Source organism: Mus caroli, unplaced genomic scaffold (genome assembly GCF_978045245.1).
Source record: "Mus caroli unplaced genomic scaffold, Mus_caroli_1 scaffold_7, whole genome shotgun sequence".
In the NCBI taxonomy this organism is placed as follows: domain Eukaryota; kingdom Metazoa; phylum Chordata; class Mammalia; order Rodentia; family Muridae; genus Mus; species Mus caroli.
The window spans coordinates 28,207,680-28,224,037 of NW_028227262.1; the positions used below are offsets into that span (position 1 = coordinate 28,207,680).

General features: G+C 37.7%; 1 protein-coding gene across 1 annotated transcript in view; it reads right to left on the reverse strand.

Moving 5' to 3' along the window:
• Window positions 1-16,358, reverse strand: part of Kdm5a (lysine demethylase 5A) — a 73,505-nt gene that overhangs the window by 30,514 nt on the left and 26,633 nt on the right. Inside the window, exons 12-18 of the mRNA XM_085840018.1 lie at window positions 14,277-14,439; window positions 10,359-10,478; window positions 6,760-6,954; window positions 3,806-3,987; window positions 3,268-3,392; window positions 2,515-2,665; window positions 890-1,004 (exon numbers count right to left, since the gene is read on the reverse strand). Of these exons, the coding sequence (XP_085696144.1) occupies window positions 890-1,004; window positions 2,515-2,665; window positions 3,268-3,392; window positions 3,806-3,987; window positions 6,760-6,954; window positions 10,359-10,478; window positions 14,277-14,439 (1,051 nt within the window). The remainder of the gene's footprint in view (window positions 1-889; window positions 1,005-2,514; window positions 2,666-3,267; window positions 3,393-3,805; window positions 3,988-6,759; window positions 6,955-10,358; window positions 10,479-14,276; window positions 14,440-16,358) is intronic.

The following is a 16,358-nucleotide window of genomic DNA, read 5'->3' on the forward strand; positions in this document are numbered from 1 at the left end:
AGAAGAGGGCACACCTAAAGAATACAGTCTAACACTTATTAGTCAAGCTAAGAACAATAATAAATAAATTAATAATTAAACTTTTTTAAAAGGGGAGAAAATGAAGAAAGGATACAAATTGTGTCATAAGTAGCCTTAGAAGAAAACTGTTACTAAAATACAGCTAACCAGATGCAATAAGACAAGAATGTAACTGATACTAAGATATTACAAACTAAGATATTACAAAGGCATTGCTACCACTGTCTTGCCACCTTTAAGATTTTTCTATGATCATTAAATAATAATAGTCCTAGAAATGTCAGAGCCCTGATTTTAAAGTGTCATGCATTATTAATGATTTATCACTATACTCTTGTGTTCTTTTTATGTACACTGCACTTAAAATACATTTGTGTTAGATGGAACTTTGACTCGAAATTAGCATAGAGAAGAATAATTCTAAAGTACTCATAGTTCAGGATTTTTAAATGGAATAAAGGCCAAGGGATCAGAGAAATGATGGTTTAGTGGTTAAGAGCACTAGCACTGGCTGCTGCTCCAGAGGACCCAAGTGTGATTCCTAGTACCTACATGGTAAAGAAAATGGCCTGTAACTGCAGTTCCAGGGGATCTGATGCTCTCTCCTGGCCTCCATGAGTACTGTGCACACATGGTGCACAGATATACACGATGGCAAAACAACTTGAAAAAAAAAAAAAGCCAAGAGTCTGCCTAGTCTTTCTAGTCTATCTAAATCTCAACTCTCTAAATTTTTTATCTCATATGTATACTAAGATTTCTTAAGATAGCATATATAGGGAGGAATACACAGAACCTAACACTAGTCTATACATACAATTCTAATTTGGAACAGAAGCTCGTAAATAAAACAAAAAGAATATTTCACCTTTACTTGTCGAGTTTGGCTGATGACACACGGAAGACTAACAAGTTGTTGGACAAAGGCCTTCAATTCTTCTACTGTCAGTTTGGTCCGAGTCTTCCCACTATCTGAGCTCTGCCTGATATGAAATAATATTGAGACATAGAAAAATACAGTCAATCTGATATCAAATGGGGCTCCTACTCTCCTATGAATTAAAGCCTTAGCAATCCTAGAGTTCTAGTGTTGAATAATTCCCCCCCAGATAATTATCAAGAAATAGTAACAGTCCTTCTAATCTATAACTACTATATATTTGACCATTAAATAAATTCCCATGGTAGAACATGAAGACCACTGAGAAAATGAAATCCTTGTATCTTAAAGAGGCTCACACTGGGAACATAGGGTTTTGATCTGCTTTAGACTACTGAACCCCCTAAATGCATCCCAAATTCTGTTTTGTTTTACTACAGCTCTTTTTATTTTCTATGTAGGGATGGATGTTTTGCTTGCAAGTATGTCTGTGTGTCACGTGAGTGTGGTGCTCAAGGAGGAGCAAGGGCATCAGACCTCTTGAGCTAAAGCCATGTGAGTACTGGGAACCGAACCTGGGACCTCTGCAAGAACAGTCAGTGCTCTTAACCACGGAGCCAACTCTTCAGCCCCCCAAAATCTTTTACATGTACACTTATTTTGAAACAGGTCTGAGCTCTGCCTGATATGAAATAATACTGAGACATAGAAAAATATGGTCAAGTTTTCCTAAAAGCAAGTTAATATCCACTGGAAAATGTCTTTAGCAAAGGTTCTCTGATTAGATTTAAAAAAATAAAAACTTAAAATCGAATGTAAAGTACTACAGAAATAGCCACACAGATAGAAGAAATATATTGAATAACTATAAAATAATACCACAGAAATTGTTTATAAAATAGGAAGGAAGGTCAGAAGAAGAAAGAAGTGAACAAGCTGCCTCAGATATGGCAGGAAAACTCCAAGCTGAATGAAAAGCAATCGGGAACCCTAAACAAGAGCATACTTGGTATGTACGAATAACAGCAAGTCAAAGAGTGTTGTAGAATGGAATAAGAGTTTATTGAAGAAAAGAAAAATGTAAAATTAGAAATGTAACTTCTCCTAAGAAGTCAATCAGTTCTAACAAAAGGTAGAAAATAAAGCTATTGCCTGAACTCAGAATATTTTATCTATATTCAAATCTTTTGTTATTAAGCATCTTGATCCATGCTGCTAAGAATGGATGCTGTGGTGTATGCCCTTAACCTCCCTACAAAGGCAGGTGGATCTCTGTGAACTTGAGCCTATGTGTCTAAGATTTTTGTTACTTCAGATAAAGTTGAATATAAAACTAGGTCTTTGTCACAAAGATACTGCATAAACTTCAGTATTATTTTCATCATTGAAGCTAGCAGGTCTTTTGCTGTTTTCTCAGTGTAGTTTACAACTAGCTTAAATTTAAAGAACTTCTGACAATTTATGATCATGGAGAAAGGGAGGGAATGGATAGGAAGAATGGGAGTTACTAGGGATGGAAGAAACATGGCCACTGGAGCAAAATAGGGCCTCATAGGCCAATTAAAATAGAAAGAATAGGAATCCAGAGGAGAATTCCACTATTCTTGGTTTACCTGTGTTTTTGCTTTTTGCTCAGAAGCAGCTGAGCCACAGAACCACAGGTCTCAGCTTCTTTCACCGCGTCCCTCAGCTTTCGAAAGAGATCATTCTCTGGATATTTCCTATCCTCAGCATCTTCCAGCATTACTCTCAATTCAATCAAATCTGTAAAGACAAATATGATAATAGACACAAAAAAGCCATTCTACAACGGTCATAAAGATCACTTAAGAGTCACTAATATACTAGTAAAACAATTTGGCTTTGAAAGTCTCTAGTGTAAAATCTTCTGATTAGATGTTTATTCCTAACAGATAACTTCACTCAAATAAGGTATATTTGACCTGTCTCCTTTTCCCTTATCCCAATTTGTCTCTCTTGAAAACAATCAAAAGTCTTTCAGTATCATTAAACTAAATTTGGTTCTCTAAAATACATGTCTACTACAACTTATCTGTCTATTTTAAGCCAGCTTTTTCATTTAAAACAGATTCTCAATAGGTGTGGTGGCACTGACACCAAGGGTAGAAAGGTCATGAGACTGAGGCAACAAAGCACAGTAGATAATCTTAAAACTAGGCATAGTCTACAGCCATAGCAAATGACCAAACCTGCTATCTGATCTCAGAAGCTGAGTTTTATCAGGTCTGCTAAGTACATGGACAAGAGAAAACTAAATGTATATTCAACTCTGTTATTATAAGCTAGAACTTCCATTTGTTAATGGAGAACAAAAACATATAATTAAAAAATTAAGGAAACATAACCTTTCTTATGGTTGAAGCTAGCTGACAATGCTTCTGTAACACGATTGACCCAAGTGTCATAGGACTGTGCTCTCACTTTGACACCATAAAGCAGAGATGGAAGGTCTTCTAGTGGATAGCGGTACCTACAAAAAAAAAAAGGTAAAAAGAAGTTTAAAAAACAGAAGTAAAAGCTTCAAAATACAACAACCTGAAAAATAGTGGGGGAAAAAAACTCCCAATTTCAATGGAGAGAGAGAGAGAGAGAGAGAGAGCGCAGAATCATGACATTAACTGGTCATGAAATTAATAATAGTTAGGCTGGATATGGCTAATTTTATAGGAAATTTAAAATATGAGAAGTAGATAGTTATCTGTTTAAGAACAGGAAAGAAAGCAAAGAACAATTAAGGTGGTTTTCTTAACAGATACTGCAAGAATGCTTTTATACCAATACTTGGGAAGCCTGATCTACATAGTGAGCTCTAGGCTAGCCAGGATTACAAAAAGAAATCCTACGTCAAAAAAGAACCCAAAAAGGTGCAGTAACTTTTAATACCTAAGACATTTGTTCTGCATGGGGCAAGAGCACAAATCAGTTGGATGATACAGACATACAAGTCGCTCCGGATTACAGGAGCATGTGAGAGCTGAGAGAAAACATGTAGTTCTGCATGCTGAACACTGCCGTTCATCATCAGGAACAAGTTCAAAGACTTCTTCTTCTGACATCACGACACCCTAGAATATAATTTATATTATCAGATCAGATCTCAACTGAAAATAAAACAGTAGCTTTAAAAAATTCAAATTTAGGCATGGTGAAGCACTCTTTTAATCTCAGCACTCAGAAGATAGAAGCAGGTGGATCTCTCTGAAGGGTAGCAAGGATTACACAGTGAGACTGTGTCTTAAAAACATAACAAAACAAAAAACCCAAAATGTACAATTCTATCAATAGACACTACTCAAAAGATTAAGAAAGGTCAAAAGTGCTGGGCATGGTGGCACACGCCTTTAATCCCAGCACTCGGGAGGCAGAAGCAGGCGGATTTCTGAGTTCGAAGCCAGCCTGGTCTACAGAGTGAGTTCCAGGACAGCCAGGGCTACGTAGAGAAACCCTGTCTCCAAAAAACAAACAAACAAAAAAAGATCAAAAGTTATACCCTAAAACAACCACCATTTGAAGAAATAAGAGAGAAGACAGAGTAGTCCAATCTGACAGTCCAGAATCACATAACTTGGATGGAAAACAAAAATGGATTTAATTTTCTTATTTAAAATAATTAATATTAGAGGGCCAGCTAGATGGCTCAGTAGGTAGAGTTGCTTGCATGAAGGCTTGACTCATTGAATTTAATATCCAGATTTCAAGAAGACCAACTTATAAGAGTTCTCTGACTTCAACATGCACCATGGAAATAGATGATTACATTCACATACATGTAAAATAAAATAAGTAAAAATTCATTAATATTAGAGCCAGTGACTCACATCTGTAATCTGAGAACTTGAAAGGCCAAAGCAAGAGGATTGCCAGGATTGTCACAACTTCAAGGCTACTCTGGGATTCATAATTAGTTCTAGGCCAGTCTGAGCTACAGAGTAAGAATCTGTCTTTAACAAAAAGGAAAAAGAAAATGGGGGCTGGAGATAGCCCTGTGATCAAGAGCACTTACTGCTCTCAAAGAGGTTCAATTCCTATCATCCACATGGTGACTCACAATGTCTTTGGCCTCTGCGGCTGTCAGGCAAGCATGTAGTGCACAGGTTAAATACACACACAGAGATGTACACTGTCCCCCTCCAAAATTAAATCAAATCTTACCCTTGTCAGAATGGCTAAGATCAAACAAACAAACAAACAAAAAACCAACTGGGGCTGGAGAGATGGCCCAGTGGTTAAGAGCACTGGCTGTTCTTCCAGAGGACCCAGATTCAGTTTCCTGCACCTATATTGGTCACAGCTATTTGTAACTCTGGTTCCAAGGGATCAAAAGACTTTTGTCCTCCAAGAGTATTTTTTTTTTAAGATTTATTTATTTATTATATGTAAGTACACTGTAGCTGTCTTCAGACACTCCAGAAGAGGAAGTCAGATCTTGTTACAGATGGTTGTGAGCCACCATGTGGTTGCTGGGATTTGAACTCCGGACCTTCGGAAGAACAGTCGGGTGCTCTTACCCACTAAGCCATTTCACCAGCCCCCCAAGAGTATTGCATATGTGGTGTTATACATGCACACAGGCAAACACTCATACATATCAGAAACAAAAAAACAACTGACCACAAACACTGACAAGGATATGGGAAGAGGAGAACGCTCAGTTCATTCATTCAGACATTGTGGAAATCAGCTGGAAAATTCTTTTTTTTTTTTTTTTTTTGGTTTTTCGAGACAGGGTTTCTCTGTATAGCCCTAGCTGTCCTGGAACTTACTTTGTAGACCAGGCTGGCCTCGAACTCAGAAATCCGCTTGCCTCTGCCTCCCGAGTGCTGGGATTAAAGGCGTGCGCCACCACGCCCGGCTGGAAAATTCTTAAAAAGCTGAAAATAAGTTTTCCTTATGACCCAGTTGTACCATTATTTGGCATATGCCCAAGGCCTTAACATTCTTTTCTGTAGTAATTTGCTCACTCATTTTCGTTGCTGCTCTATTCACAATACCTAGGAAATAGCAACAACCTAAATATCCTTCAACTGATGAATGGATAATGAAAATGTTCATATATACAATGGAATTCAATTCTATTATAAGAAAAATGGAAGGCCGGGCATGGTGGTGCACGCCTTTAATCCCAGCACTCGGGAGGCAGAGGCAGGTGGATTTCTGAGTTCGAGGCCAGCCTGGTCTACAGAGTGAGTTCCAGGACAGCCAGGGCTATACAGAGAAACCCTGTCTCAAAAAAAAAAAAAAAAAAAAAAAAAAAAAAAAAAAAAAAAGAAAAAGAAAAATTGAATCATAAAATTTGCAGGTAAATGAAAAGAACTAGAAAGCATTACACTGACCCAGAAAGACAAACACTACAAGATCTCTCTTATATGTGGTCCCTGGCTCTGAATCCTCAAATGTAAGTATATAACCTAAGTAACCACAGAACTAGGCAAGTACAAGTGGATCACAGGGGGTGGTTAGTGTGGGAACAACTGTACAGGAGAATAGCAGTACAGGTGCCATGAAGGGCAAAATGGGGGAAAAGCAGAGACAGTACTAAGGGCAGAAGAGGGGTAACATTAAGGTGATTATAATATACATAAATGTACGTGTGTGTACACACACACACACACCCCACAGTTTAAATAAAGTTACATGACACTTGGGAGTGAAATTGCTCTCCCTAATGCCACATCGTATCTAATAAGAAACCCAGTACTAGATATGAAAAACAAAGGAGAAACAGGTAATAAAGGAAATACAGTTCCCATATATAAAATTCCTAAGGAAAAACAAAACAAACACAACTGCTATTTAAAAGAGGGGAAAAAAAAAAGAAATCTATTCAGCATACTCACCATTTGAACAACTGATTCCCTTAGTCGGGTTTCTTCTTCAGTCATGAGAGTCAACTCTTTGCATACCATGGCAGCCAGCCCCACATCTAAGCATTCTGGATCTGCTGCCATCTTGAAAATGAGTTCCTCATGTGAAAAGACACAATGGCGCCTGAGCCGTCGATAGTGATTTACACACTGACGTCCAATGGGCAACTGAAAAAAACAGATTTCAGAATTAAATTATTTATGATATGTCCTAACACAGACCTTAATTTACTTTCAGGTACTCATTTTTATTATAAAGAAGATAAAATAAGTTCCATCTGAACAAAATATATAACATTAATTGCAATTCTTTGTAAACCAGCCAAAATTTCACAGGTTTTTCCTGAGACAATGTCCATAAACTGAGATGCTAAGATTCAGCCTTAAGCTGACAATTTTTTCTCTAACTCACGGTGTATAGGAAGAAACTAAAGAGACTCGGTCCTATTAATGCAGGTTTCTAATCCTGGCACTCAGGGGGTAAAGCAGGAAGATCTCTGAGTTTGACGCCAGCCTCTCCTACATAGAGAGACAATTCTGTTTGGGAGGTAGAGGGGAACAATCCAAACTAAAAAGGAACTGAAGATCAGAACAGGGTGGAACAAAGTTACAATTCTATCATTTGGAAAGTGGAAGTATGAAGATCAGGGGTTCAAGACCATCCTTTGCTCATTTGAGTTCAGCTCAGGGTAAACAAGACTATAATTAATTAATTAATTAATTAATTAAGTGAAGGGTCTTGAAGTGATATGAGGTAGCAAACTCTGAAACCAATCTAACACAGGACTATCCTTAAGTAACAAGGAAAAAATATTGCAAAAAATTTTAAAGCTCAGGCTAAAGTATTAAGTGGAAGTATTCAAAACTTAAGATTCCATAGAACAAAAAGAAAAAGTATTACCAGAAGGGGAACAAAAGGAAAAAAAAAAGATATTATTTAAGATTTTTAAAAATAAGAACCAAAGCAATGGGTAATTTAGATTCTAGCATCTAGAAATTCTTTCAGTAACAATCAGCCTTGAAGAAAGAGAGTTCAAAACTGTGAAATCGGGCTGGCAAGATGGCTCAGTGGGAAAGAGAACTGATTGCTCTTCCAAAGGTCCCAACCATCATGAATGAGATCTGACACCCTCTTCTGGTGCATCTGAAAACAGCTACAGTGTACTTATGTATAATAATAAATAAATCCTTAGGCCTGAGCAAGCGGGGTTGACCAGAGCAAGTGGAGTAAACAGAGATCCTAAAATTTCAATTCCCAACAACCGCATGAAGGCTCACAACCACCTGTACAGCTACAGTGAACTCATATACATAAAATACATAAATCTTTAAGAAACTGTGAAATCACTAAATAATAATACACGTTGTTTTCTCTAAAAATAAAATCTATACAGACTATAAATGACTACTTTTCAAAAATCAACAGATATACTCTGTTGTTGGATATGTAGTTCACTGGCACAGCATGCCTTAGCAAGCACAAGGCCCTGAGTTAGACCCACATCACCAAAAAATAAAAAGCCCAAATACAGTCTCCTCAAAACAGTGTTTGAAAATTTCTATAGCCAGTTTGTAAACCAAATTATGGTGGTTAGAACTCATATTTAAATTTAAAACCTGAACACAAAGGGACCAAAAAAGGAATCAGAGAGGAATCAGACCCAGAGTGTAGGAGAGAGTTATTTGAACCAAGCAGTGTTGTATTCATTAAATGAATCCACGGAAAGATATTTTGAACTTGTGGCTATAACTGTCCACTAATGTCACACAACTCCTTTGTATCTTACTCTACACCTTTCAGGGATTCTGACACAGGGTCTAACTTACGCTGGAGTCCAGTCTAACCTCTAACTCACAGCAATCCCTGTGCCTCAACCTACCAAGTGATAGGATGAACCATAAGGCCTCATTTGTTTTTGGATTTTTTGCAGTCCTTAATTATTATAACATGTGAGGAAGTCAGAACTGATAGTCATGGCAACTTAGAAAAGCTTTTAAATTTTCATTCACGTCACAACCTTCACCTTAAAAAAACCAATAGCTCTTAACTATTAACATTTAAGTTGCTTAGGGTTGGGTAAGTCAAGCTATTAGTCTCTTGACACAGAAGGTGAAAAAACCTTAGGCCTTTGGGCTGATGAGATGGTTCAGCAGGTAAAGGCACTTTATAATAAGTTTGATAATCTGAATTCAAGCCCTGGGACCCACATGGTAGAACAACTAGCTCCTATCAGTTTTCTTCTGACTTCCACATGCATACTGCAGCACACACACTAAATAGATGTAGAAAACACACAAAATTTAAAAATTTAAGACCACTAAAATTCAGAGATTCTCAAGATCAAATATCAGTATTTACTGGGTATGCTGGCCAGCACTCAGGAGACAGAGGAATTGTGAATTTGAGGTTAGCCTAGTCTACATAATGAGTTTCAGGTAAGTTATGGCTACATAGTTAATTAAGACCTTACCTCAGACAGATGGATGAATAGATGAATGGATGGATGGATGGATGGATGAAAACCCGTATTAGTGATCATATTAAAGACATTAAAAATCATCTCTGACTCTTACCTGAATCATCCTGTATCCTGCCCTATATCTATCCAGTATCGTGTAAATCCTAATTAATGTTAGGTACTTTTCAAAAGAGCTCAGGCCCAAAACAAACCCTTAACTGAGTTTTAATTACACTGTATTATGTTTCCACAGCCAAATATGGAAGAAGTTTTAAAATACTAAACCAAGACAAGACAGCTCATAGTTCATGCCCAGCCTAGTTCAAGGGCAGGCTAGGAAACACAGCAAAGTTCCATGCCAAATACAAAATACTATCTATTTTATTATTATATATCTTTTGTATGATGGACTAGTCATGAAATGTAACAAATTAAATTATCCAAAGAAAATGTAAGATCAGTGTTTAATTAGTGTTCCCCACAGCAAAAGTGTTAAAAAGTCAAAGAACCCAGCATTACTGGGGGTGGAAAATAAATTCAGCGTGTATTAAGCATTCATTCAGACTTTGCCAGTCATTTCTCATTCAACATGATATAGTCACAACTAACTGTGGTTTGATATAGTCATTGTTGTGTTTTAATTATACATGTTTTTAAAAGATTTATTTATTTTTATTTTATGTGCATCGGGTGTCTTGCCTACATATATGTCTATGTGATCATGACAGATCCCCTGGAACTGGAGTTGTGAGCTGCCATGTGGGTGCTAGAAATTGAATCTGGGTCCTCTGGAAGAGCAGCTACTGCCCCTCAACCACTAAGCCATCTCTTTAGTCCCATCATTTATACATTTTAAGATCTAAAAGAGCTCAGTGAGAATGAAGACTAGAAAAAACATATCTATTCCCTCAGGAGAGACAAACAAGTAACTGCCCATTTAATTGCAAACATACCAGGGAAAATAATGAATAAGGAATGCAATGAAAAATCTAAATCACAATAGTTACTCCAGTATACCCTGAAATATTCAAGGGCACTACCCCACACCCAGCTAAGCAAAAATTTTATAGGGGTGTTAGTAGACGTACAACAGCCACGTGCTATAGAACAGACCCAGTCAGCAGTACAGAAGTTCACCGCTTCGGCAAAGTTGTATCCCTGGTTAAATCCAGAGTGATAGGCACGAGGAAAGGTCACCACAAACTCTCCAGCACACTGATTAGTCCTGTACACCTAAAGGCAAATTAGGAACAGAGATTAAAATGAGGGGAAAAGACAAGCCAACTCAGATCATTTCAAAAATACTTTCTAAAATTGAAAATAACAGATTACCTTATAAATATCAGAAATAATTTTAGGATTTAAGAAACAGCTACAACTCTGCCTCCCTCCAACTCCTCACCCTAGACCCCGCAAGACAGGGATTCTCTGTGTAGCCCTGGCTGTCCTCCTAGACCCCGCAAGACAGAGATTCTCTGTGTAGCCCTGGCTGTCCTTGAACTCTCTGTAGACCACGTTAGTCTCAAACTCAAAAGAGTTCCACCTGTCTCTGCTTCCGAGTGCTGGGATTAAAGGCTTCTGCCATCACTGTCTGGCAAACTCTTTCTTTTTTTTTTTTGGTTTTTCGAGACAGGGTTTCTCTGTGTAGCCCTGGCTGTCCTGGCACTCACTTTGTAGACCAGGCTGGCCTCGAACTCAGAAATTCGCCTGCCTCTGCCTCCCCAGTGCTGGGATTAAAGGCGTGCGCCACCATGCCCGCCTTAGGCAAACTCTTTCTTGAGACAGGGTTCGTCTGTGTAGCCCTGGCTGTCGTGGAACTCACTCTATAGACCAGGCTTAGCCTTGAACTCAGAAATCCATCTGCCTCTGCCTCTGCCTCTGCCTCCCAAGTGCTGGGATTAGAGGCGTGCACCACTACCACTGCCCGGCCAAACTCTGCTTTCTTAAAATGATAAAATATATGACAAGAATGAGCAGCCAAAAGAAACTCTCAAAGAGAAAACTGTACTCAACTTCCTAAGTCTTGTAAGTAATGATGAATGTCTGTAATTCTAGTACTCAAAGAGTAGAAGCAGAAGGGTCAGGAGCTCAAGGTCATTCATTGCTATAAGCATGAGCTAAATGAGAACCCTCCTTTAAAAAAACAAAAAAGACCTTTTTCTTTAAAAAGTAAGAAAACTGAGTTTTGTTCCTTTGTTATAAAGATAGAAGATTAAATTTCCTTCAATCATTAGATAATATTTAGAAGTAAATTGATCAGTTAATGTCATGAAATACCACCCAATCCATTTTACCAAATGTAACTTTGTTTTGTGATAATATTATGAATGCTTTTTAAAATTAGTTTAAAAAACAGTTTTGTTTTGTTTTTTTCATTTTATCATTTCGGGTTTTCCAAAACAGTTTCTGTGTATGTAAGAGCCCTGTCTGTCCTGGAACTCTGTAAACCAGACTGGCCTCAAAATCAGAGATCCATCTGCCTCTGCCCCTCGAGTGCTGGGATTAAAGATGTGCACCATCATGCTTTAGGTGTTTTAATTACAACCTACAAAAATATATTCTGAAAGTGTATCTTGATACACATCAGTTGTTAAATCAAACAGAATTAGCATGTAAACATGGAAGATATTTCAAGACAGTGGCAACAACTATTTTAAGTAGGTTTAACCTTAATCCTCTGGGTCCTAGCATAAATCCACCGTTTGAAGACAAAGGTAACATAATTTATCTACATTTGAATCACCATTATATGAAGGGAATGTAGTAGCACATACTTGTAAACCCAGAAGCAGGGAGCCAGAAACAGAAGGAGCACGAATTCAATGCCAAACCTGGACAAATAAACCCTGAGGGAATGTAGCTTAGTGGTAAAGTAAATTTATAAAGTATACAAGGGGGCCGGGCATGGTGGGCGCACACCTTTAATCCCAGTGCTTGGGAGGCAGAGGCAGGCGGATTTCTGAGTTCGAGGCCAGCCTGGTCTACAAAGTGAGTTCCAGGACAACCAGGGCTACACAGAGAAACCCTGTCTTGGAAAACCATAAAGTGTACAAGGCCTTGTGTTCCAGCCTTAGCAGTTCAAACAAACAAACAAACAAAAATAAAACAAAACAAAAAGTTTTAATGAGTGCCAAATGTACGTTGCAAACGTATACAGCAAATTCAAGGCCAGCTGCTACCTGAGAAATAGAAATGAAAAAAAAAAAAAAAACCAAAAAAAACAAACAAACAAAAAAACCAACTCTCTCTCAAAAGAACAAAAACCCACCTACCAATATCTGAGCTAAGTGGTGATTCCATAGTACATTTGTTTTTTCTTTCGAGGCAGGGTGAACAGGGAAATTTCAGAACAGTGAGATAACAGAGCATGAGTATTATAATCGTAACTTTTTAGCTTATTAGTAGCATTCTTCAGTGTCAGCGAGAAAAACCACAGTGAGCTCATATGCAGGTGCAGAAAGGGTTGCCCGGGGATCATCTCTGACTCAAGCCATTTTAGTCAGAACAGTTCATATTGACCTTTGACTTGATGGATCCTATGTAAAGGTTTGTGGAATTTCTTAAGATTAGCAAACCTCAATCAGAAAATACAGAACAAAGCAGGGTATGTGATCAGCATGTCCTTGAGCCATGGCTAGTCACTTCTTTGTGTCAATGACTGGCAGGTCTGTTACAGCAACGATATGAAATAGCTGACAGGCATAGAACCAAACGGCTACTGCTATTCTGGGGGAGTCAGACCATAACACTACCATGCCTGATGACCTGAATTCAATCTCCAGGATCCACATGGTGTAATTAGAGGAATGAATCCTACAAGTTGTTCTCCAAACTACAACACATGCATCATGGCACAACAGGGCAAAGGCTGGGCTCACAAACAAAACCACAAAAGAATCTAGGTCAGTTTCTATCACTCACATGGCAGCTAACAACAAGCCATAATGCCTTTTATAGGGATCCAGTGTCTCCTTTTCGCCCCCGAAGGAACCAGGAATACATATAGCACACACACATACATGCAAGCAAAACACTCATACACATAAAATAAACTGGAGAAATGGCTCATCCATTAAGAGCACTTACTGCCTGCACAAGACCCAGGTTTGATTCCACCCACATGGTGGTTCATAAACATTCTCATCTCTAGTTCTAAGGAATCAAAGCCCTCTTCTGACTTCCTCAGGTACCAGGCATGTACACGATGTACATATATACTTGCAAAGCATTCATACACATTGAATAACTCTCTAAAAAAAATTAAAAACCCCAAACATTTGGAAATGATACTTCACACATTTAAGTAACATGTGAAATCAAATACTTATTTAATTTTGGTTTTTTGAGACAGAGTTTGAGTGAAGAAATCCACCTGCCCCTGCTTTTCAAGTGCTGAGATTAATAAGGGCTTCTGCCACCACTGCCTGGTGAAATTGAATGTCTTAATAAAATCAAAGTACATATTAAAATCAAAAGTATACTTTAAATTGTGAAAATGACCACACAAAATATTTTGAAAAAATAATTCTTAAATCAAAAACAAGTTGGGCATGGCAGTATACACTTTAATGCCAGCACTTGGGAAGCAGAAGGAGGTAGATCTCTATGTATTTGAATCCAGTCAGCTTGGTCCACACTTGGTGTGTGGTCCACAGAAGAGTTACCAAGTAATACTCTACTTAAAAAAGAAGAAGAAGAAAAAAAGGCAAGGCAGTGGTGGTGCAGGACTTTAATTCCAGCACTCGGGAGACAGAGGCAGGTGGATTTCTGAGTTCAAGGCCAGCCTGGTCTACAGAATGAGTTCCAGGACAGCCAGGGCTACACAGAGAAACCCTGTCTCGAAAAACAAACTAAAAACCAAACAACAAAAGTTTAAAAAGAAAATAAAATTAACAGTTTTTATTGAAAAATAGGTTACTCATACTTTAAGGATCCCTTCTTAATATTAAAGTTCTATTCAAAGTATAAACTCTAATTTGGCTATACTAGAAAATCTTTAAAAATGCTGAAGGAAGACACAAGAAGACTCACAGGCACACCATGCTCCATGAGCACATTTGGGTTCATGATGGTTACTAACTGATGTAGGAGATCAGGCTGGGATTCAAATAACTCGGGGGCCAGCTCCCTCATCACCTCCTCCAGTTGTTCTGCAGCATGAGATGGTACACCATACCATGTCTTTGGCTCGCCCCTAGCAAAAGAAATAACTGTTTAGCTAGGTAGAACATGGTACCAAATAAAGCCAGGGTCTTTCATTCAAATCCACTAAATTATAATTAACCATGCCGTATTCCTGGCCATAGGTTATATGCCCAGAAACCTGGCATCCATCCCATCAATCAATGCTACTACTAATATGGTAAATAAGGCAAGGATATATGGACAGGTAAAATACACACTCATTGCCACTTGGCAAATAACCCAAAGTACATAAATAGGGGATCAGTAAAAGTAATTTTTGGAACAGAAAATAGATTACATGGAAATCACTGTTCAAAAGGATATGGAAATAATTCTCTAGAACCGCAGAACAGGAGTCTTTTCTAGTCTGATCAAATGGTTAAAGCAAAGAGTCAACGATCTCCAGGGTCCATATAAATAACTCCTTTCAGTTCAATTTCCTCTCTTCATGGAAATAACCTAGTATTACAAACTACTCAAACTTTAAATATGGCTATCTTCAAAAAGATAAAACCAAAAATTAGGCATCATTAATCTATTATTATTAGAGTTCATTTAGAATACTCAGGAAATAGTACTGGTAGTTGGGTGTAAACCTGACACAAGCTAGTCATTTTTGAAGAGGGAAACTGGAAGATGTCCCCACCAGACTGATCAGTGGACAAGCTTGTGGTACATTTTCTTGATTTATGATTAATGTAGAAGGGCCCAACACACCATGGGTGGTCTGGCCCTAGGCTGGAGGTATTAAGTGCTGTATGAAAGCAGGCTGAACAGTACTCTACTCCTCTAGGACCTCTGCGTCAATTCCGACCTCTAGATTCCTGCCCTGACTTCTCTGGATGACTGCTACAAGCTCTAAGATAAAAGAAATCCTTTCCTCCCCAAGTTGCTTTTGATTATGGTGTTTTATCACAGTAATAAAACCGCTAAAATAGAAATGAATTTATTAATCAAGCTATTTAAAAACTAGTTGCATTTCCTAATTTTCATAATTCAGAAGACTACAGATGAAAGCTATTCCATTCCCTATAGGATTTACTGGAGCAATATTTGGGGCTAGATAGATGACTCAGCAAACTAGATAGAGTTTGCTGCTCCTGTATGATTACCCAGGTTTAGTTCCCATCACCTATATAAGGCATCTTACAACTGTCTATAACTCCAGTTTCAGGGAATCTAATGCCATCTTCTGGTCTTTAGAGGCACCTGTACTCATGTGTACACACACACACACACACACACACACACACACACTTCCCATACATACACATAAAATTTAATAAATCTTTTATTAAATTATAAAGTAATATTTTTAAAAGTATTATTTTGTTTGTGCTAGTAAATCAAATAGCTCCTAATCATATATAATCATAAAACACTTGAAATGCGGCTACTTTAACTGAAGTAGTAAATTTTCAGTTTTACTTACTCTTAACTAGTATTTAAAATGAAGATACAAAAGGCAGTCAGGAAAAAAAAAAAAAAAAGGCAGCCAGTTACTAATAGAAGGTAAGGAACTGGGCTGGAGAGATGGCTCTGAGGTTAAGAGCACTGACTGCTCTTCCGAAGGTACTGAGTTCAAAACCCAGCAACTATATGGTAGCTCACAACTATCAGTAATGAGATCTGATGTCCTCTTCTGATGTGACTGAAAATAGCTACAGTGTACTTAGATATTATAAATAAATAAATCTTTAAAAAAAAAAAAAGTAAGGAGCTAAGTGAATGAAAGTCTTTTGAGTGAAAAACAACAAAAAAAAATCAGTAAATGAATTTACTGCATATGTATTTTAGGCATTTTAGAGGAAATGTTACAAAAATGAAAAACCGCTTTAAGTTTCAAATACCAAATCAAATCTTTCAGCTATGAAGTTTAAGTATCTCATTTTATCTGTCAAGATATTTCAAAAGTGGGGGAATGGAGAT